The sequence below is a fragment of the Primulina eburnea genome, chromosome 11 (assembly GCF_022965805.1).
Source record: "Primulina eburnea isolate SZY01 chromosome 11, ASM2296580v1, whole genome shotgun sequence".
In the NCBI taxonomy this organism is placed as follows: domain Eukaryota; kingdom Viridiplantae; phylum Streptophyta; class Magnoliopsida; order Lamiales; family Gesneriaceae; genus Primulina; species Primulina eburnea.
Window position 1 is genome coordinate 2,516,137 of NC_133111.1, and position 19,059 is coordinate 2,535,195.

General features: G+C 35.3%; 5 protein-coding genes and 1 non-coding gene across 7 annotated transcripts; 1 reads left to right on the forward strand and 5 right to left on the reverse strand.

Moving 5' to 3' along the window:
• Positions 1–3,117: 3,117 nt before the first annotated feature.
• On the reverse strand, positions 3,118–5,137 carry LOC140805259 (small ribosomal subunit protein uS10y-like). Of its 2 annotated transcripts, none has more exons than XM_073161511.1 (4): positions 5,074–5,137; positions 4,844–4,993; positions 4,172–4,285; positions 3,118–3,366 (listed from the first exon to the last, which is right to left on the reverse strand). In XM_073161511.1, exons 2-4 carry the CDS (start codon positions 4,953–4,955, stop codon positions 3,224–3,226), a joined length of 369 nt encoding a protein of 122 aa, XP_073017612.1. In that variant the 5' UTR covers positions 4,956–4,993; positions 5,074–5,137; the 3' UTR covers positions 3,118–3,223. The 2 variants fall into 2 exon arrangements, with proteins under 2 accessions (XP_073017612.1, XP_073017613.1); XM_073161512.1 differs by having other exon boundaries at positions 4,844–4,989; positions 5,074–5,136.
• Positions 5,138–5,795: 658 nt separating this feature from the next.
• Positions 5,796–7,488, reverse strand: LOC140804421 (small ribosomal subunit protein uS15-like). Its single transcript, XM_073160439.1, has 5 exons — positions 7,285–7,488; positions 7,099–7,171; positions 6,862–7,000; positions 6,562–6,748; positions 5,796–6,042 (listed from the first exon to the last, which is right to left on the reverse strand). The coding sequence occupies exons 1-5, from the start codon at positions 7,305–7,307 to the stop codon at positions 6,009–6,011; spliced, it is 456 nt and encodes a 151-aa protein (XP_073016540.1). The 5' UTR covers positions 7,308–7,488; the 3' UTR covers positions 5,796–6,008.
• Positions 7,489–7,796: 308 nt separating this feature from the next.
• LOC140804422 (probable calcium-binding protein CML13) lies at positions 7,797–10,146 on the reverse strand. The gene is made up of 2 exons (XM_073160440.1): positions 9,602–10,146; positions 7,797–8,139 (listed from the first exon to the last, which is right to left on the reverse strand). Exon 1 carries the CDS (start codon positions 10,047–10,049, stop codon positions 9,606–9,608), a length of 444 nt encoding a protein of 147 aa, XP_073016541.1. The 5' UTR covers positions 10,050–10,146; the 3' UTR covers positions 7,797–8,139; positions 9,602–9,605.
• Positions 10,147–10,797: 651 nt separating this feature from the next.
• LOC140806484 (small nucleolar RNA U3) lies at positions 10,798–11,009 on the reverse strand. Its single transcript, XR_012112556.1, has one exon. It is a non-coding gene; the product is annotated as a small nucleolar RNA U3 (small nucleolar RNA).
• A 581-nt stretch (positions 11,010–11,590) lies between these two features.
• On the forward strand, positions 11,591–14,912 carry LOC140804204 (protein PPLZ12-like). Its single transcript, XM_073160057.1, has 5 exons — positions 11,591–11,898; positions 12,585–12,705; positions 12,785–12,876; positions 13,499–13,595; positions 14,426–14,912. The coding sequence occupies exons 1-5, from the start codon at positions 11,704–11,706 to the stop codon at positions 14,803–14,805; spliced, it is 885 nt and encodes a 294-aa protein (XP_073016158.1). The 5' UTR covers positions 11,591–11,703; the 3' UTR covers positions 14,806–14,912.
• A 1,287-nt stretch (positions 14,913–16,199) lies between these two features.
• On the reverse strand, positions 16,200–18,854 carry LOC140804203 (probable aminotransferase ACS12). Its single transcript, XM_073160056.1, has 4 exons — positions 18,243–18,854; positions 18,006–18,140; positions 17,320–17,480; positions 16,200–17,130 (listed from the first exon to the last, which is right to left on the reverse strand). The coding sequence occupies exons 1-4, from the start codon at positions 18,681–18,683 to the stop codon at positions 16,275–16,277; spliced, it is 1,593 nt and encodes a 530-aa protein (XP_073016157.1). The 5' UTR covers positions 18,684–18,854; the 3' UTR covers positions 16,200–16,274.
• Between the last annotated feature and the right edge of the window lie 205 nt (positions 18,855–19,059).

Here is a 19,059-nt window from a genome sequence, read left to right on the forward strand (position 1 = left end):
AAAAATAGATCACTTTAAAAGAGGTGATGTGAACCTAACACCAAGAAGCTTTACGTGATTTGAGCCGACAAATTGGTATTCCATTATTATAGGAACTCATTTAGGAAGGATTAACTCTGTCATTATTATTTATTTATTTATTTTATTTTATTTAGGAAACGCTGTCATCATTTGACTTTTAAATAATTGTAGTTAATTTTCTATAGACAAAAAATGATGTGAGACGATCTCACGGATCGTGTTTGTGAGGCGAATATCTTAATTGATTCATCTATGAAAAAGTATTACTTTTTATGCTAAAAATATTATTTTTTATTGTGAATATCGGTAGGGTTGATCCATCTTACATATTAAGATAAGTGAGACGATCATATGTGAGACTCACTTTTTTTTATAAAGATAATAATTAAATGAAAGCAAACACTCCCCTCAAAGCCATTGAATCTTTGGGTTAATGAGATCATACCCATGTGGACATTGCCTCCACGAGAGGATGGGTGGCCAAGATCTTGCCAAACATACAATTTCAAAAAAAAAAATGGGTCCTACATATGCATGGACAAATCTTGACCATCCATCCTATCATGGGGGCAATGCCCGCATAGATAGGATGAAATAAACCGAATCTTGGCACGACATATCTACAAATATATTAAAATTAAAATATGTAAATTAATTTTTTTACGTATTAAAGTGTAATGATATTAAGGAAACTTTTTTGTACTTTAGTTTTATTCGGTTGTCGTTTAGTTTTTTCTACAAGAATATAAATGATACGATGTGAAAGTGGTATATATTTAGAAAGGGAAAAAAATTGATGCTTTGGAGACAAAATAGTCACGAAATAATCTTGGTCATTCATTCTATCATGGAGACAATGTCCACATAGATAGGATGAAATAAACGATGTTAGTACTGACCTCTTTGTCTCAATTATTTAAGCTCTTATTTTTTCGATTGTCTTAAATATTAATTTCCATATTTAGTAGTACTTTTTTTCTTGTTTTACTAATACATCCAAATCAGTTGGGAAATCTCACTGAGATTAGGGATGACAGCTTTCTCCACGAGTTTGAGGTCCCACGGAGAAAACTCGAAACAAGGATGGGGATCTGCGATTTTTTCGGATTTGAGTTCGAGAATTTTTTAAATCCCAGATATTGTTCGGGGCGGATATGAAAATACTATCCTCATCTCCGAACCTGTCCTGAAAATAATATCAATAATAAAATAATAGTATTATTAGTATCAATAATATAATAATAATATTATTTTCAAAATATTATTAATATTAGAATTATTAATATTAATATTATCACTAATAATAATACATAATAATAACCTTTGGTTTGATAAAATCTCTGAATCCGTCACCGTCTTTTAATATTAATAGTTTTGAAACGGAAATAGAGGCGGGGATGAGAAGTTGATTCTCGATGTTTTGGGTTTATGGATTCCTCGAACCTGAAAAAACGAGGATCGGAACAGGTATATGGTGGGGATAAAATTCGGGGACGGTGATGGGGATGGAAAACTCATCCCCGCCCCACCTCATTGTCATCCCTAACTGAGATAGACACTTTCATTTCAATAAATATTACTTTGAGTTGATTTTAATTAGTTTGAGTTTAATCTAACCCCAAAACTCAAAGAATTGATATAAAAAGCTAATAAAATTCAAGATTAATGTTATATATTAATATATTATAGTTTTGATATGATGTTTATCTACCGTGTTCAGCCATCGTGTCTATCGTTGAAGTGACACTCATTTTTTAAATTTGATGTGATAAAACATATCAAAATTGTACATCCAATAGGTAATTGTCACTTCAATGGTTGACACAGAGATTCAGCTGATAGAAGTTGAACGGAAACATATAACACGTTGGTCGTATATTTTGAAATCGTTGTTTTTTCTGATTAGTTTGTATAAAAACGTTAGAAATAATCATAGTTTATTTGGAAATATTGTTACAGTGAAAAAAATTAGTAAATTGAAAACACAAGATTATTTCATGTAAGACTAATTCGTATGTAGGCATTCTAAAAAAAAAAAAAAACAACAACAAAACAAAAAAAAAAAAGAAAAGAAAGAAAGAAAGAAAAAGAAATCGTATATAGGCTTCAATGTTGATCGTTTTAAATTCAAAGCATAAATAAAAAGACCTGAAATTTTAGCCTAAGATACTCTTTACATTATAAAATAGTGAGTTAAAATTTTGGGATTTAAAGAATACATTTTGTGAAAGTTATAAGTGTTGATTGGGATTTCATTTGTCGTAGTGATAAATAATTGAATTATTTGTTCTGTCGTTAATTAAAAAATTGAAATTATTTTATTTTAATATAAATTTCGAAATTTGATATGATATGTAATAGAGTAATAGTTTATAATGACCAAAATTGAACGGAAAAAAATGGAAATATAGGATAATTCGTAAGCACAACAAAAAAGTCTAACGAGTCGTATTTTGTATGACGAATATCTTATTTGGATCATCTATAAAAAATATTACTTTTTATGTTAAGAGTATTATTTTTTATTGTGAATATCAATATGGTTGACTCGTGATCGTCTCACAAGAGACCCGCTATTTTAAATAACCAACTTCACATGTCAGGCTGCATTCAGTTAGAAATTTGATTAAATATTTTTTTAGAAACAAGTTAAACGGAATTTTGGAATACAGAAACAAGTTACAAATTATATTTTTATAATTACAAACTCTCACATGCGCACGTGAAGTCCCTGATTTTTGGCAAATTTTGTAGTTAATTTGCTTTGGGTTTCTCAAACCATTATCCAAGTCAACAAAATAAACACGAGCAAGTTGGTGAAAAATCCTTAACCAAAATATTTTTTTGAGTTCACTCTCTACCCACAAAATTGTGGTACTATGTCATACAAAATGTGGTACACTTCATGTGAAAATGTGATACACTTCATGTGGAAATGTGGTACTAAAAAAGTACCCAGGGACTGAACACAAAAAAAAAAATCGACGGCTGGGAACTCATGGCCAATTTTCCGAATAATCAGCCATAATCACAGTGACAATTTATTTGAAAGGAGATGATGATTGAGTGATTGACGAGAATCCAATGATGTCAACATTTAAACCAAATACCCAAATTCCCTTTCTTGAATATGAAATATGAATTTCAAAATTCTAACAGTAAATTTTGAACAGAGTGCAGTAATGATGTAAAAGGAAGAAGTCTAAGAATCAGCAATGGTAACTTCAACCTCTACACCAGGCTCAATAGTGATTGAAGTAATCTGCTTAACGACATCTGGGGAGCTGAAAAGGTCAATCACGCGCTTGTGAACTCGGAGCTCAAACCGATCCCATGTATTGGTACCTAAGGCAGAATAAATAGAACAGGATTTGAGAACCATATTATCAGAACCAAGAATATAGTGCCACCAGATGATTAGAAATAAACAAGACACATTTGTTCTGACCAGGAACGATAATATTACCTGCATCAATCCCCCCTAATCATATTAAAATGTTTATAATTATCTTGCTCTAGGAAATGTATTTTTCAGAAGAAAAGTTTGAGTCAGATGGCAGAACTTCAATTCCTATCATGTATATGTATCCAATAATGCTATCAATAAACACCTCCTAGATAGCAACTAAATTGTAATATCAAGGAAAGTTATGGTTTTAAATTAAGGACATGCAACTTTTATCGATAAATATGTTGGAACAATAATAAAAGCGTGTGAACAAAAGGCAAGAATCAAACATGATGTTCGACAGTTCAGACTTCAAATATGTTGGAGCAATAATAAAAAAGATGAAAATATCAATGAGATTCGATGAACCTACCTACACATAATGAACTGTCTCGGTTACAAAACAATATTTACAATATCGAAAATTGGAATTCACTAAGTCTTGCAAAAGTAACTTGCTTTTTAACCATGAAGACTCCATCAATATCTCTCAATAATCTCATTAACAATTCAATCAAAGTAGAAGAATTACTAACTGACGATGCCAATAACAGCATGCATGCGTTAAGCTAAACCATATATGCATAGAAAACTTGCGTCAATTTTATTAACGAGCATGGAAATAAAAAAGTTCTAATACTTGTTTAATATCGGAGCATGCATGGAAATAAAAAAGTACTAATACTTGTTTAATATCGATACCTTCACCGCATGGTGACTTCCTAGTGGTGATGTGAAGAACCTTAGTAGGAAATCTCACGGGTCCCTTGACCCTTAGCTTTTTGTCCCTAGCGCCACGTACCAAATCAGCACATACTGTCAATGAAGCTCAAATTAACATAGATCGGACAGAAACTGAAAAATCAAATAAGGGCGAAGCGTGACTGCGTGATGATCAATCCATCTTCTTGAACATAATTCTCATCAAGGATGGTCTGATGACTTCTACAGGGGGATTGGTTTATTTAAGGCAGACAAACTTGCACTTTTGGCACAATTGCTTATCATTTTTTTTTATTTTTCTTTAAAAAATTGATGGAATGCCCTTGATTTCAAAAGCAATTCCTATATTGAACCAGTAAGCCAAGACAGAACGGTGTAAAATGTCAACTAAAACTACCCTTATTTTCATGTTGCAAATACGAAATATAGATAGATGGTTCGAAAAAAATATACAAAATTGTTTGTCAAACAAATCAAAAATGCCCACCACCTTAATACCTTTTACAGCACGCATAATTGATATGAACTTCGAAACCCAAACCGTTAAATTTTGAGCTGATTAACAGAATAAGGAACAATATTTTTTAAAATAGCCAAACTTAATACAACATTATAACGGGATGAAACACCATTAAGGACAAAATAGTACACCTTTCTCGAGGTTTTTAACGTTCTTCGAAGAAAGAGTGATACGGATCTTATGAATTTGTTCCTGAGACTCTTCCAGCCCCGGCTTCGTCGGCTTCATTGCTGCATACGCCATTATTTTCCTCGTCTATTAGTCTGCTTCCAGTGATCTTTCTCTTGTAAAAAAATCAGAAAAAGATCAGTATAATTGAAACTATATTTACCAATCAGAGTAATTGATGTTCGAATGCTACCGGAATCGGATATAACAACGGATAAGATGAAATCGAGAGCCCAGCAGATACAAGAGAAGCTCATGAACAGAAAAATGAAACCCTAGATTAAATGGGTACTCTCCAACAGGCCCAGTTATATGGGCCTCACAACTAAATTAGTTGTAATTGGTGGGGTCTATATTTGAATTGTTATTATTATTATTATTATTATTAGTTTAATTATGTACATAAATTATTGTGGATATATATTAATAAAAATCAATATTTTAAACCATTGGTACATGTAAAAATGAAATAAACTCCAATTTTATCTCAAACAGTTAAAAATAAAACAATAGGACCAATTATACGATGAACTAATTTAAATTAAATTATTATAATTATAAATGATTAAATTTTTGTTTATATGAATTAATCTAAATTAAATTATTATAATTACAAACGATTAATTTGAATTCAACCGATCTAAAAAATCTTGTAATTTGATATAATTAATTTCAAATCCATGAATCTAAATGTAATTATTAACTTGTAGAATGACAATCTTCAAAGCTATAATTTTTTTGTTATGTTTAAAGAATAAAAAAGCATAATCAAGATTTGGTTAAACTGATTAGATGAAGTAACGTCCTTATAACATTTAATGAAATTTCATTAAAAAAAATATTATTAACTTAATGAATTTTTGCAGATGTATGAATCCTTTATAAGATAAAAACTCCACTTAAATGCATTTGACATTCAAAACCAAAATAGAATGGTACCATTTCACCACGAATTTCAGGGACTCGAGCCCGAGGTCAAACCAGATACAGATACAATGAAACTACCAACACAAAAATGTCATCCATTCAGTTGATGTTGTCAAGTCAAGAGACAGATATTGCCAAAATAAGTAATTTGCCCCTGTAATCATGGACAGGTCGAGTTCCCATCCAAACTCATACCCAAGCCTAAGCCACGAGGGTGCTGGCAGTGGTTGACTCGCTGCAAATGGAGAGTTGAGTGAGGTACTAACATGAAATACACACGAGTAGGAGGTGAAAATGTGGGGGGAAACACAAGAAGATCTCACAAGAAACACATGGCTATGAATGGAAAAAAGAATATGGAAGAACTTAAAGCATTCAAATGATTAGGGAATGATGCAACTTTAACGCTTGCCAGCCAAAGTAAAGAACCAATGCAGCAATATAATGAACCCAAGATGTACTTCTGTATGCTTGTCAAAGCAGAAATTATGACGGTAGGATAGTTTTGTTTAACGACATCCCGACTAATGGTGACCCTTGAGATTTGTATATAGTAGGTTCTTCCATGAAAATTTCAAGGCGCAAGAAAACAATATATCTGGACATGAAAATTATCCTAAATTGCATCCTCGACAAAAACAATGCCACTGGTATTTATACTCGCAGAATCATAATAACGACCAATAAATTTAAAGAGAAGCAAATAATAACGATGACAATACGGTAAATGAAAACCAGAGGAGAAGGGGATTACTATTTCCAAACAGGTGGGAGCTTCTTGGTCTTCTTGTAGTACCGTGCTAGACGGTGAATCCTGCTCTCCACCAAAATCAACCTGAATTTGGAGTCCTTATCCTTCCTGTTCCTCTCCAGATGCTTCCTGATGGCCACTGCCTTCTTGATCAAGTGGTAAAGATCCTCCGGGATCTCCGGAGCAAGACCTAAAGGTATCGCATTTTCATTTCCCGTCAATCAAACTTTTGTGGTAAATCAATCACATTTTATTTTTGAAGAAATTCCGGAATCAATAAAAAGAAGAAATTTTTATTGTTACCATGGGCCTTGAGAATACGTAGAATCTTGCTACCCGTGACGCTTTTCACCTGAGCGATCCCATTGGAATCACGAAGAATCACGCCGATCTGTGACGGAGTCATTCCTTTCTTCGCAAACTTGCAAATACTGTCTTCCACCTTGAAAAATTACAGAAACAAACTAAATAAAAAAATCCGCCCATCCTTGAATCAAAGCAATAGACTAACCGTATAAGAGTTTCAATTGGATAATTTACATCTTGGGAAGAGATTTTGAGCCAACCGGGAGGAGTTCTCTTGTAAGGCAGTGCTGAAGCAGAAATACCCTTACTGACATCAAACAAAACATAAAACAAACACCATATAGGATGATACGATAAAATACTTAGAGGAAATCAAAATACTGCTTAAATGATTAACAGAGATTAGTGGAGGAGAAGTACCCGCGGCTGTGCATACGACCCATGGCGGCGGTGGTGGCGCTGCCGCGTGTTCACCGATTAAATTTAAGTCTCTGAGAAGTAAAATGCAAGAACAGGAAAGGCCGCTTGTCTACGTCGATTTCGTTGACTAGGTTTTTGTTTTGACATTGGATTTTGATATTTAGTTTATCTGGGCCAGCCCAATTAGCTTCTGGGCTTTAATTTATCTTATTACTTAAAAGATATTATTATTTTTTTATAAAAAGAGAAAAAAGGCTCAAACTCTGGGTCTAATCAGACCGAACCGCTCATTCCGTTATGTTCGGTTCAAACTATCAGCAGATTAAGTTAGTTTTTTTTTAATTTGGAAAGTTTTTAAACCAACTAAGAAATTAATATTTTATAGAAATGATAAACATAAGTAATGTAGCCCACTAAAATTGAATATGAAACGATTTCAATACTATATTTCCATTTTGTAAGAGGGAAAACGATTTAACTACGTAAATTGGTACACAAAGAACCGACTGGAGTTCATTTCAAAACACAAGATGCGGCAGATGGTAGATTAGGAAATAGGATACAGCGTTCACAACATTCAGGTGCCAGTTGACTATACACCCTATAACACATATATTTAACAATACCAAAAGGAGTTATACTAAATCCTCTACCGAACAATCAGTCGTTTCTTCACCAAGAACACCTTAAAAACATCCAAAGACTGCAAATATTATGAGCCAAGAACTTAAACTAAGATATTGGAATTGTGAAGAGATGCAATACTGCACTTCAACAAGCCAAACGGATAGGTGCTACAAAAATCAAATCCCCTGCTCCACCTGAATGAATGGTGCAGCCCGCATTCGAGATATCCTGCAACATGAAGTAAGAACAATGCATTGGAATCAGATACCGAAGCAGTCATAAATAAATTAACAGCTACAACTGCATGCCATTCGAGATTCATGGTTAAGACTGGGATATGAGAACTGCGGACAAATAAATCTTCATGGTTCAGATTGGGATATGAGAACTTACTGACACAATTTCCACATAATTAATGATACTCAAGCATTAGGGTTGAGGGTTAACAGAAAACATAAAAGTGAACAAGAGAGTAAGCTTCCAAGGCCTAAGCTGAGCGCCAGCCTTAAGAGTTCTTCTTTCCAAACAAACTCTATGAACCTTAACCCGAATTCAATATTTTTCTGAGAAACTCCTGCCTGGTTAATGGGTGTTGAAATTGCCATCCCTAGTTTTGCGTAATTGTCAAGTAGCGATATGGTAGGTGTAAACAAGAACCTGGTTAACTGGCCCCAAGATTACACTGGAAAGCACAATACTTGATCTGGCACAACTTTTCATTCACAAGGATAGAAATTTGCCTTTGAAAAACATAATTTATAGCTATTAAGGGTACAAGGCACACCAAGTCGCCAAGCGATATTGGAGCCCGGGACACAAAGCACAAGGCAAGGTGCGTACCTTTTAAATGTTAGGCGGGTACAGAAGATTCTTAATCAAATTCAGACATAATCAATTAATTAAAAGATCACATAAAATGTGAACTCAACACACCCAAAATTATAACTTTAATCCACCAAAATAAAATCATTAGTGATAAATTATGCTTCTCACATAAAAGAAAATTTTGATCAATAAACCCAAACTAATTCAAAAGGTGAAATAAAATAATAAACTAATAAATAGAATGATAAATGCGAGTTATTAACAACAAATGAGAAATGCAAGTTTCTCAAGCAACTGATCTTCATGAAGAGATCTATTTCACATATTATGACAAAGTGGAGCATTCAATACACAAGTTAAATCGTCAGTACCATCCGAAATCTAATAAATTAGATAATTAACTCCTAATAAATACCTGGTTAACTTATTATTTCATGACAAATTATATCTGTAACCCTTAATAGATTACCTAGGAAATGTATAATCAACTTTCTGAATCTCAGATTGTATCCTACAAATTTATAAAAATAAAAACCAACTAATCGTCATACCTAATGACCAAGGGAAAGAAATATATAATTCTCCAAAAAAATAGTAAACAACGAACAAAACTCTGGCAAAATAAAATATTATAAACTTTGAGCCCAAAACACCAAAAAGTTTACCAAGTTTCCTCCATACCGCAAATCTTCTTTTCACAATCTGGCGTAAGCATTCAAGAAGCATAATTGCAACAACTAAAGCCTTCTCCAGGTAAAACACAACAACTTAATAATAACTCAACAATAATCACCTTGAAGATAAACAAAAAAAGGAAAGAATCTCTAATGGTGTAAAGCCGCAAAAAGAAGGAAAAAAATGTCACCTCTTCACTTAGCGACCATGCGGGCGATGAAGTCCTCGTACCGGATCTTGCCATCAGACCCGACATCCACCTCCCGGATCCACTCATCGAACTCAGCGGGCTCCAACTTCTCCCCAATGTTGGTAAGGATGTGCCTGAGATCCGAAACGACGACGCACCCAGTACCGTCCTTATCGAGCACCTTGAATGCATCGCGAAGCTGGCGATCGAATGGCTCCGGTTTCAAATGTTTGGACATGAGATCGAGGAATCTAGGGAAATCGAACGGAGCATTGAGCTTCTCCTCAGAGATTATTGACTTCAGCTGGGCCTGGGTAGGGTTTCCGCCGAGAGATCGCATCAGAATCCCAAGCTCCGAGGGGGCGATTTTGCCGTCTCCGTCGGTGTCGAAGAGATTGAATGCTTCCTTCATCGCCGATGCCTGCTCGTCCTTCAGATCTTTCCCCATTTCTGCGATGAGAATTACCCTTTCCTGATTTTTCTCTGTTACGTGGGCTGGATTTTTCGAAATTGGGATTTGACTCTGAGACAACTTTGGATTTTGTTCTCAAGTAGAGGGGTTTGAATGGAAAATAGGAAACTTTAGGGGCAAATTAAATGAAAGAATTTGGATTTAAGGCTTGGGCTTCTTAATTACATAAATGGGTTTCACGTGAGATCGTTTCACATATTTAATCTGTGAGACGGGTCAACCATACTCATATTCATAATAAAAAGTAATATTCTTAGCATAAAAATAATACTTTCTCATTAATTGTCTAATTACATTGGCTTCACGATTCGATAATTGTTTACCATCCCTTCAAATTGATAAGCTAAGCATGCGATGGTGCAAAAAAATGATATTTATTTAAAATTTCAACATAAAAAAAAAACTCGAAATACAAATTACAGATTAGTGTTCCCAAAACATCTTTTTTCTAAAATTACTAGATTAGTTAGAAATCTAAATAAGAAAGTTTTTTTTACATCGATTTAATGAATTTTAAAGCTAAAAAAACATGATATTTAGAAGTCAGGTTATAACTTATTAAACTTCTAATTTCTTCAAATGAATTTCAGCAACACCAATTTATGGATGTTTATTCGTATAATATTTTTTTAAAAAATTAGGTAATATTATAAATTATTAAGCAAAATAAATCATGTGTGTGTATAAAATTGGAGAGAAGCGTGCAAAAACAAAAAGAGAATTTAGTCTGTCAGACAACTGCAGGACCTCCTCTACCCATACTATGGGCTGAGAACGATCCTCTGCTGACCAACGGCCCCAGAGCCATGGGTCTAATCAATCACGCTCCGATCCTGCAGTCATTTTTCATCCACCAGACTTGGTTTCCTGCCTCCTTAGAACTCAAGGACACAGAGGTACGAGCCTATAGAACAGATCCTGTTCAAGTAAGGTCGTGTCCGTTGTTGTGTTTCTTACGTTTTAAGTACATGAAATTGTTTTCATATTAGTTCGATATGGGATATATTGGGTAATTTGGGGCCACGAGCTCTTGCCGCTGGGCCAGCGGCAAGTTGGCCTGGTCCCAAAGATTCTGAATTTGAGAATTCGTAATTGGACAATTGCCAAATCTCAGTGGCCCAGTCATTTAATTTGGTAATTGGTAACTTTAAGAAAACACTCATTTTTATTTTAATCTAAGTCCGTCCACAATGTGGATAATCTATTTGAGTTAAAAAATGGCCAAAAGCATTATATTATTTTGTGTGACAAAATTGTATATTAAATCAAAAAAATTATTTTTTTAGAATATTATACACGCGAGATTATGGTCATTAACTAATTGAGTTAATTTATAAATTTTTATTTAGTTATAATCTTTAATTAGTATTTGGATACAAATAATGTAATTATATTAAATATATAATTTGTAAAGATAATACAATTTTTAAGATGAATTAAATTAAATATTGTAATTATTAACAAAATTTTATGAAAATATTTAAATAAAAATAAAAAAAAATATTTTATTGTGAGATTCTTGCTAAACCGGAAGAAGTCGATACCGGCATACCGCCGCGTATCCACTTTTCATAAAGTCCATCATATCTCGTTGGTCTTGGTAATTGAAGATTGCCGAGGGGACGAACTGATGGGGAACGTCTACTGTGTGTTGTGTGGGTGCGTGGATCAGGCAAGCATAGGCGTGGTGGAGAGATGGGGGAGGTTTGATCGTCTTGCGCAACCGGGGCTCCAATTCTACAACCCGTTCGCAGGAGAATGTCTCGCCGGAGTCCTATCCACCAGGATTAATTCTCTTGATGTCAAAATTGAGACCAAAACTAAGGTACTTTTATGTTGTAACCTTTGTGCTGTTTGTTATGTGCGTAGGTTTTCAGGTTTGTAGGAGCCTTGTTTTAGTTTCTTTCAAGTTTTGTCTTTTAATGGGCACTGCTTGTAGTTTCTTGAAAGATTATTCGATAATTCCCCATTGATGATCGACTGTTATGTTAGTATTCAAACCTTACACGAAAGTCTTCGTAGAACCGGATTGCTGTCATGTAAGCCAGGAATTCACTCCCATGACAAATGAGTTAGATTTCAAGATATGGCAAATATGTATGTCAAGTTCATCAAAATTTAATTTAAAAAGAATAAAATTAAAAATTTACGTTTTAAATATGAATTATGATATATGCCTGGCAATCGAGGTATTATGCTGTGTAACGTAATGCTTGCACAGTGGATTCCCTGGTGGTTGGGCCTGAGTTGCCTCTACAAATTTTATGGTCGAGGTAATCAGAACATTATTACCTTCAAATTAAAGTTTGATTTCCCATATGACAAATTCTTTGACTGCTTAAGTTATAAGATTATCAGCTTGAAGATAATTTTTGAAGTCAACTTAGTTTGCCAGCGTATAACTTGTTAGCTGCAAGAGTTGCGTAGGTGATGGTTATGCAGTCAAAATCAAGATATTGAATTGAGTATACATGTTCCTCTCTCAGAATATTACGTAATTTCATTCTGCAGGATAATGTCTTTGTTCAATTGCATTGCACAATTCAGTATCGGGTAATCAAGGAAAATGCTGATGATGCTTTCTACGAGTTGCAAAATCCTAGAGAACAGATTCAGTCATACGTATTTGATGGTAATTTATGTAAATTTATGCTTCAATTTTCATGTTTTCTTTTTTGTTTTACTTATGTTGCCTCTGTTCATACTACTAGTGGTGCGAGCTCATGTTCCGAGAATGAGTTTGGATGAGCTTTTTGAACAGAAGACTGATGTTGCACAAGCTGTTTTGGAGGAACTTGAGAAGGTAATTCTTTTTATCAAAAGAGGAGAATAGGGTGACAGTGGCACCAGCTTAATATTTAATTCTAATTTGAATTTCCAATTATGGTCTTCAGTTACCTTTCTGAAAATTTGGGATTTTAGGGAACCGGTCTATTTCAGCAGATGTATATATATCTGTACATTTTTGTTTAACATGATGAGTCTACATTTATTTGTTACTGCTTGTTTTTTATTGAGGTGTGAAACTAGAGACTTACATGCTCAACAAGCCTCAACGAGCCTGATAGATAGAATTGAATATATGAGCTAAACTCTTATAAGGTCTCTTGGAATCTTCAGGCCAACCGTGAAAATCCCCTGCATTGTGAAGTATATTGGTGATTATTTCATACTGCGTGAAACAAAAAATCAGAAAAGATGAGGAAGGAGGAGGCACACCTGCACGAAAAAAATAAGTACAGAGACTGTTACACGTGTTTGATAATCTTCTCTATTAACCTGCTTATATATCAAGTTGACAGATAATTCCATTTATGTGATTTTGTTTTTGTCCCGTTTTCATTCTTTTGTATGCCGAATGATGCAAACCTGTAGGATATGTGGTACCTGTGAGATCTAGCTTTTGATTTCACTACATGTGTCAGGTGATGGGAGCGTATGGATATAACATTGAGCATATATTGATGGTTGACATTATTCCTGACGCCTCGGTACGCAAAGCCATGAATGAGATAAACGCAGGTTACTCTTAGCTATTACCGTCCCTTGCATTTTAACTTTTTAGACAGAACATGGTCAACATATGTAGACTCTCCATTTGAGAGTGCACGTGTTGCTAAGTATGCATTCATTGTTTTGTTGTACGTGGTTTTCTTCTTGACACTGCTTGTGCATTTTGGTGTGCTTCTCTGGCTTTGGGGCCTTAGTTTATCTTTGCAAATAAACTTCATGTCCTCTCATACTCTGTTCGTCTTGATCAGTTAAACCAAGAAAAAAATTGATGTCCTCTGCTTCTGAACGAGACATTTCCTAGATATTTTTAAGAGAGGAAAACACTTGGGATGTCATAGTAAATAATATAATGCAGGTCGTATGCATCAAGCATGGTAATTTTAAATTGTAGATGTATATTTTGATATAGTAATGCATCTGTATAGGATATGTGTAAGGCCACTGATATTACTACAGTACATACATGATATAATCTTGCGGGAGCAACATATTTTCACATTTCAGAATGAAATAGAATGTTGAATTTTGATGCTTTCAGCAATCAATTTCCAAGTTTGAATTTTAATCGTTCTCACATTTTAGTTACTCTGTAAAATAAGATGATTAATAGCTGGATTACCTAATTCCATCCACTTCATCTCCTTACTAACAATGATGCTATACTTTCTTGGCCCTCATACGGTGTCCGTTAGCATGTAGCCAAACTCATAGTTGTACAATATGCCTCAGATAAACATGTACCTTCTTCTTTTTCCTACGTTTCTCCCATCTCCAAATGTATTGTTTCTTTATTGATTTTGATGGCAACACGGGGATAAAATGTATATTTTCTATGATAGCGCAAAGAATGCAACTTGCAAGTGTATACAAAGGGGAGGCGGAGAAGATTCTTCAAGTCAAGAAAGCAGAAGCGGATGCTGAAGCCAAGTATCTTGGAGGAATCGGTGTCGCCAGACAAAGACAGGCAATTACAGACGGCCTTAGAGAGAATATATTGAATTTCTCCCACAAAGTTGAAGGCACATCGGCAAAAGAGGTGATGGACCTTATCATGATCACTCAATACTTCGACACTATCAAAGACCTGGGAAACAGTTCCAAAAACACTACGGTTTTCATACCCCATGGTCCTGGCCATGTTCGTGATATTGGCGATCAGATACGTAATGGTCTGATGGAGGCAGCAAGTGCACAGGTGAATGTCGAACACTCTGACTAGTTTGTTTTGTATTTCTCAAAAGTCACTCCTACGGAATATGTCATAAAATGGTGCATTCGAGCTTTTTTGAATAAACATATATAAAAATGATGACTATTGTTGCTTAATCTGTGATGTTTAAAACGTAGTTACGGGCTATTTTACAGAATTTGTTTGTGTAAATTTATAAACTAACTCTGTTCTTTGGTGGCCTTGACCGAGCAGTTGGTAGTCGGATTTTGTTTTCATGTTTGTATTACCATAAATAAATTCGGTTTATAATATAAATGTTTATTGCCATCAAAATAGTTGTATGAGTATCCTAACGCTTTTCATAAAATCTAATTCTTACATTCGTTAATTGCTAGATAAATGGGTTATTCGATAGTCAGCAGTGCGGTTCACTACTTAACCACAGGTTATGAAACAGGCAACACAAGCTTAATAAGAGTGAATCATTCCTCTTGCAGTGCCAAAATCAGGTTTTCTTGACAAGTTAGATGGCTGCAAATTATATTTGGGGTACTGGTAGTGACAAGCCACAAAGAACTTGCCAAAGTAGTAAAAATGAACAAACAAAACATACACGATGGATATAATTTACTCAACTGCACTTTACCCCAAGATACAAAGGCGCTGCCACCCCAAGAATTATAGAGTATAGAATCAAGGGTTGAGGTGATGCATCTCGATTGAAGGCATCCTAAAAATAATACATCGAAGTACAAATATTTGATGAAAAAATTTCATCACAAATCATCCAACATCTACAAATTATTGACAGATACAAGATAAATATTAATTGGTCTGTAACGGATTGAGAAACTCTCTCAAATTTCACCTTGAATTCACCATCCACTATGTCAAGGTGTGCTTAAAGAACATATTGAGCCTAAAGTGCATCAAGGGATCATGCTTTGAGACCAAGGCTTGCATTGCATTGAGGCACAAGGGTTGAGCCCTCTACTTCTTGAGCTTTGGCACATTCTTTGTTCCTTTTTAATGACTTGGCCTATCTATGGTATTAATAGTACTCAGCGCATTAAAACAAACATGAAAATCAAAGTTTTTCAATGATATAACGAGCCAGCAGCAACTAAGAAAAAATACCTGACAGCTTCCATGCATATTCATGGTTAGGGCTGACATTTCACAAAGAGGAGCGGATTCGATTGTGGATTTCTTTGAATGTGCTTCATTATCATCGGACGGCCAAAGTAAGTGGAAGAGTCGCTTGCGGTTGAAACTATTATAGGAATTTTGCATTACAGTATATAATCGATCAATGAATGTACACCGAAACGGTTTATCCGTCTGGTATTCCATTCTAATATTAGAATATTGAAATATTATCAGTTTCTGATAACCTAACTTTTAACATTCCCAACACGATTAACTCATTAAATTAAGTCTATAAAACATAACCACTCCATGCGAACCATGACATAAAAACCTTGCCTTTTGGCACCAATAACACAAATTCCACTGTCTTACACAATAGGTTTACAGTTTTCAACAACTTGACGTATTCGTTCCATAACCACAGGTATGTCCTTTCTACTTAATGTGGTAAAACAGACTCTGAACCATCCAGGTTCAATACAATGGCAAGCAGATCCAGGAGTAACATTAATCTTTGCAATATTTAATAGCTTATCCCACAGATCAAGCTCCCCTTTCTCGTTGTAAGGACTAATCAATCTGCTCATATCTACCCAACAGAATAAACCTGCACTGGTTTTTGAGCATTTAATACCGAGTTCTCTCAAACCCGCAACAAATAAATTATGCATTTCAAATATTCTCCTCCTATTTGCCTGGGTGTACTCCCGGGTAAACCTTGTATCTGAAAGCATTGATACTAGGAGCTTCTGAGTTGGAGTTGAAACAGAAGAAAATCTAGCCAATTTCCTGGAAGCAGCCAGAACATTTTCGTTAAAGGAATATATAACCCCAACCCTGAAGCCCGGAATTGAGAAATCTTTGGACAATCCATATATAATGTGAACCCTATCTTTGTCAGCATCTTCTGAATCAACTATCTCAGCCATGCTTACAAAATCCTCATTTCCATATGTTGAACCTGCAAAAATTTCATCTGATATGATATGGATGTTCTTATCTCTAGCAAAATCTAGGAGATCATAGAGCATATCCCTTTTCAGCATATTCCCAAGAGGATTTGAAGGATTGGAAATGAGTAATCCACGGACTTTTTGGCCTCTTTTTCTGGCCTGATTAAATGCCTGATCAAGAGCAGTGATGCTCAATGTGAAGTCATCACAGCTACGACAGTGAACAGGGATCAGCTCAACTCCCGTTCTCCATCTCATGTCCCTATCAAAACTTTAGAAAGAAAACAGTAGTTTACTTCTCATGCCTTGAGCAGAAAGAGGAGAGAGAAAATTGCAATAAAATGACTGAGGAACAAAAAGATGAAACACGTATGGGATTGAAGCCATCCACCACTAATCACAGCATAAAAGAATTGTGGTGGTTAAAGATCATATCCAAGATAAAAATTTACATGCATACCCAGGATAATATGGCGCGGGGACAAGGAAAGCATTTCCAGGGTCAGCCAGACAAAAACTGAGCATCTCAAGTGCAGGAGTTGCACCAGATGTTAATACCATGTGTGATGGGTCAAATGATGCAGTTCTTCCCATTACATAAGTCATGAAACCAGCCATCACCTGCAAAATAAATGTACATTTTTCCTTCAAACACAAGAGCGTAAAATTTAGGAAGGATCAATTATAACATTAATTAGCAAACGAGTTTAAGAGAAAACAATTATAAGTTTAACAACCAAATATGGAACAGGAAAACTGTATGGACCGTAGATTGCTGGTATCAAATAGACTTAGAACCAACACGAGTCAAGAACATCATCGTGGCATACTAACTGGTAGTCCGAATAACAAGTACCAAAGTCTGAATTTTCCACGGAAGCCGGCTCGAAGCAAGGAGCATGTTGGGTAATACGCCAATTTGATGGAGGTATTACTTCGGCATGGTGCTAGTCTGAAGGCTAATAGCTAAATATAAAACCGCACTCAAAGGTAGGGAATTTTCCCATTTTTATAGGATCTTGTATGATTACAAGATATGTACAAGGAAATAAAAAACCAAAACCAAAACCAGAACAATGATCCTAAGAAAACATCAGCAAACAATTTCCTAATTAGCATGCTTAACAAAATCAGTCCACAGTTTACCACTTTCAGCTCCATCAATCCATCTGAAGGCTGGTACGTGGAAATTCCACTTATACCTATACCGCCATCCCCCATTCCGAGAACAGAATTACTCAAATTTTCAGAGAGCCACTTCTCAATTAGATCCAACGACAACTGTAAAAACAAAGTAACCAAAAAATGTCGGAATCTGTAGAAGTTCTCAATTTCCATTTACAAATGAGAGAGTTATAGATGAAGGGAATTGCATGTAAGTACCCTATTTTCGGACAACCCGAGCTGGATAATCCCATCAGGATTATGAATTTCATCATACGGATTTTCCCGCACACTATCCAATCCAATATAGTAAGGCGAATCATTAGGCTTGGCTATGGAGCTCGCCCGAGCAGAGACGTCGACGCGTCCCATTGAACCACGCGTCAGCAAATTGGCGCGCGAAGATGAACGGGGTAGCTCGGGAAGGTTAGCCGATGATGCGGATGGCGACGGGGAATTCGAGGAGGAAGAACCAGGTGCGGAACGGTGTCGCTTGAAGTAAAATTGAAGGAAATATAACAAAGCGCATGGGATAAGTGAACCGAGGAGTATTCCGCCCCTGCCTTGAACCACTCCTTGTAAAGGGACAATGAGCCTCATTCCGGTCTGAATCGGGTTTCGTGTCTCGTCTTCTGGTGCCGGGCAGCGGCTTTGGGTCATGTGAGCCGCCGATTAACCACGGCGGATGAGATAAGGATTGGGCGGAGGGTTTGGTGGTGGCGAAGAGAGCGTTGTTTACTCGTTTTTGTTTGCAAGTGTGCGGGAAGTTTGAGGTGTTGGTGGCTTGATTTTATGAGCCAAAAGATGCGATCCTATTTGTCATAAATTTTGCCGAGGTTGCCAATTTGGACAAACACTTGCATGTTACAAAAATATATATATATCGTCTCTATGCAAGATGTAAAATATATATATATAATAGTTTTAGTATACGAAAATTTATTGAATATTATTAATACATCATTAAACTGATGTATATATCATTGGAAGTGGTATAAAAAGATTATAAAAATTAATTAAGAGATGTTTGTAATTA

What these genes read in the sequence shown, in the direction of transcription:
- LOC140805259 (XM_073161511.1), bottom strand. Translation starts at nt 4,955, where the DNA reads ATGGCGTATGCAGCAATGAAGCCGACGAAGCCGGGGCTGGAAGAGTCT. An exon ending in CGTTAAAAACCTCGAGAAAG is followed by an intron (nt 4,286 to 4,843) that starts GTGTACTATTTT and finishes CTTCATTGACAG; the next exon opens with TATGTGCTGATTTGGTACGT. An exon ending in GAAGTCACCATGCGGTGAAG is followed by an intron (nt 3,367 to 4,171) that starts GTATCGATATTA and finishes ATTCTGCCTTAG; the next exon opens with GTACCAATACATGGGATCGG.
- LOC140804421 (XM_073160439.1), bottom strand. Translation starts at nt 7,307, where the DNA reads ATGGGTCGTATGCACAGCCGCGG. An exon ending in TCAAAATCTCTTCCCAAGAT is followed by an intron (nt 7,001 to 7,098) that starts GTAAATTATCCA and finishes TAATTTTTCAAG; the next exon opens with GTGGAAGACAGTATTTGCAA. An exon ending in CTCCCACCTGTTTGGAAATA is followed by an intron (nt 6,043 to 6,561) that starts GTAATCCCCTTC and finishes CTCCATTTGCAG; the next exon opens with CGAGTCAACCACTGCCAGCA.
- LOC140804422 (XM_073160440.1), bottom strand. Translation starts at nt 10,049, where the DNA reads ATGGGGAAAGATCTGAAGGACGAGCAGGCATCGGCGATGAAGGAAGCA.
- LOC140804204 (XM_073160057.1), top strand. Translation starts at nt 11,704, where the DNA reads ATGGGGAACGTCTACTGTGTGTTGTGTGGGTGCGTGGATCAGGCAAGC. An exon ending in AAATTGAGACCAAAACTAAG is followed by an intron (nt 11,899 to 12,584) that starts GTACTTTTATGT and finishes TTCATTCTGCAG; the next exon opens with GATAATGTCTTTGTTCAATT. An exon ending in TTTTGGAGGAACTTGAGAAG is followed by an intron (nt 12,877 to 13,498) that starts GTAATTCTTTTT and finishes TACATGTGTCAG; the next exon opens with GTGATGGGAGCGTATGGATA.
- LOC140804203 (XM_073160056.1), bottom strand. Translation starts at nt 18,683, where the DNA reads ATGACCCAAAGCCGCTGCCCGGCACCAGAAGACGAGACACGAAACCCG. An exon ending in GATTGATGGAGCTGAAAGTG is followed by an intron (nt 17,481 to 18,005) that starts GTAAACTGTGGA and finishes TTTATTTTGCAG; the next exon opens with GTGATGGCTGGTTTCATGAC. An exon ending in CCCGCGCCATATTATCCTGG is followed by an intron (nt 17,131 to 17,319) that starts GTATGCATGTAA and finishes TTCTTTCTAAAG; the next exon opens with TTTTGATAGGGACATGAGAT.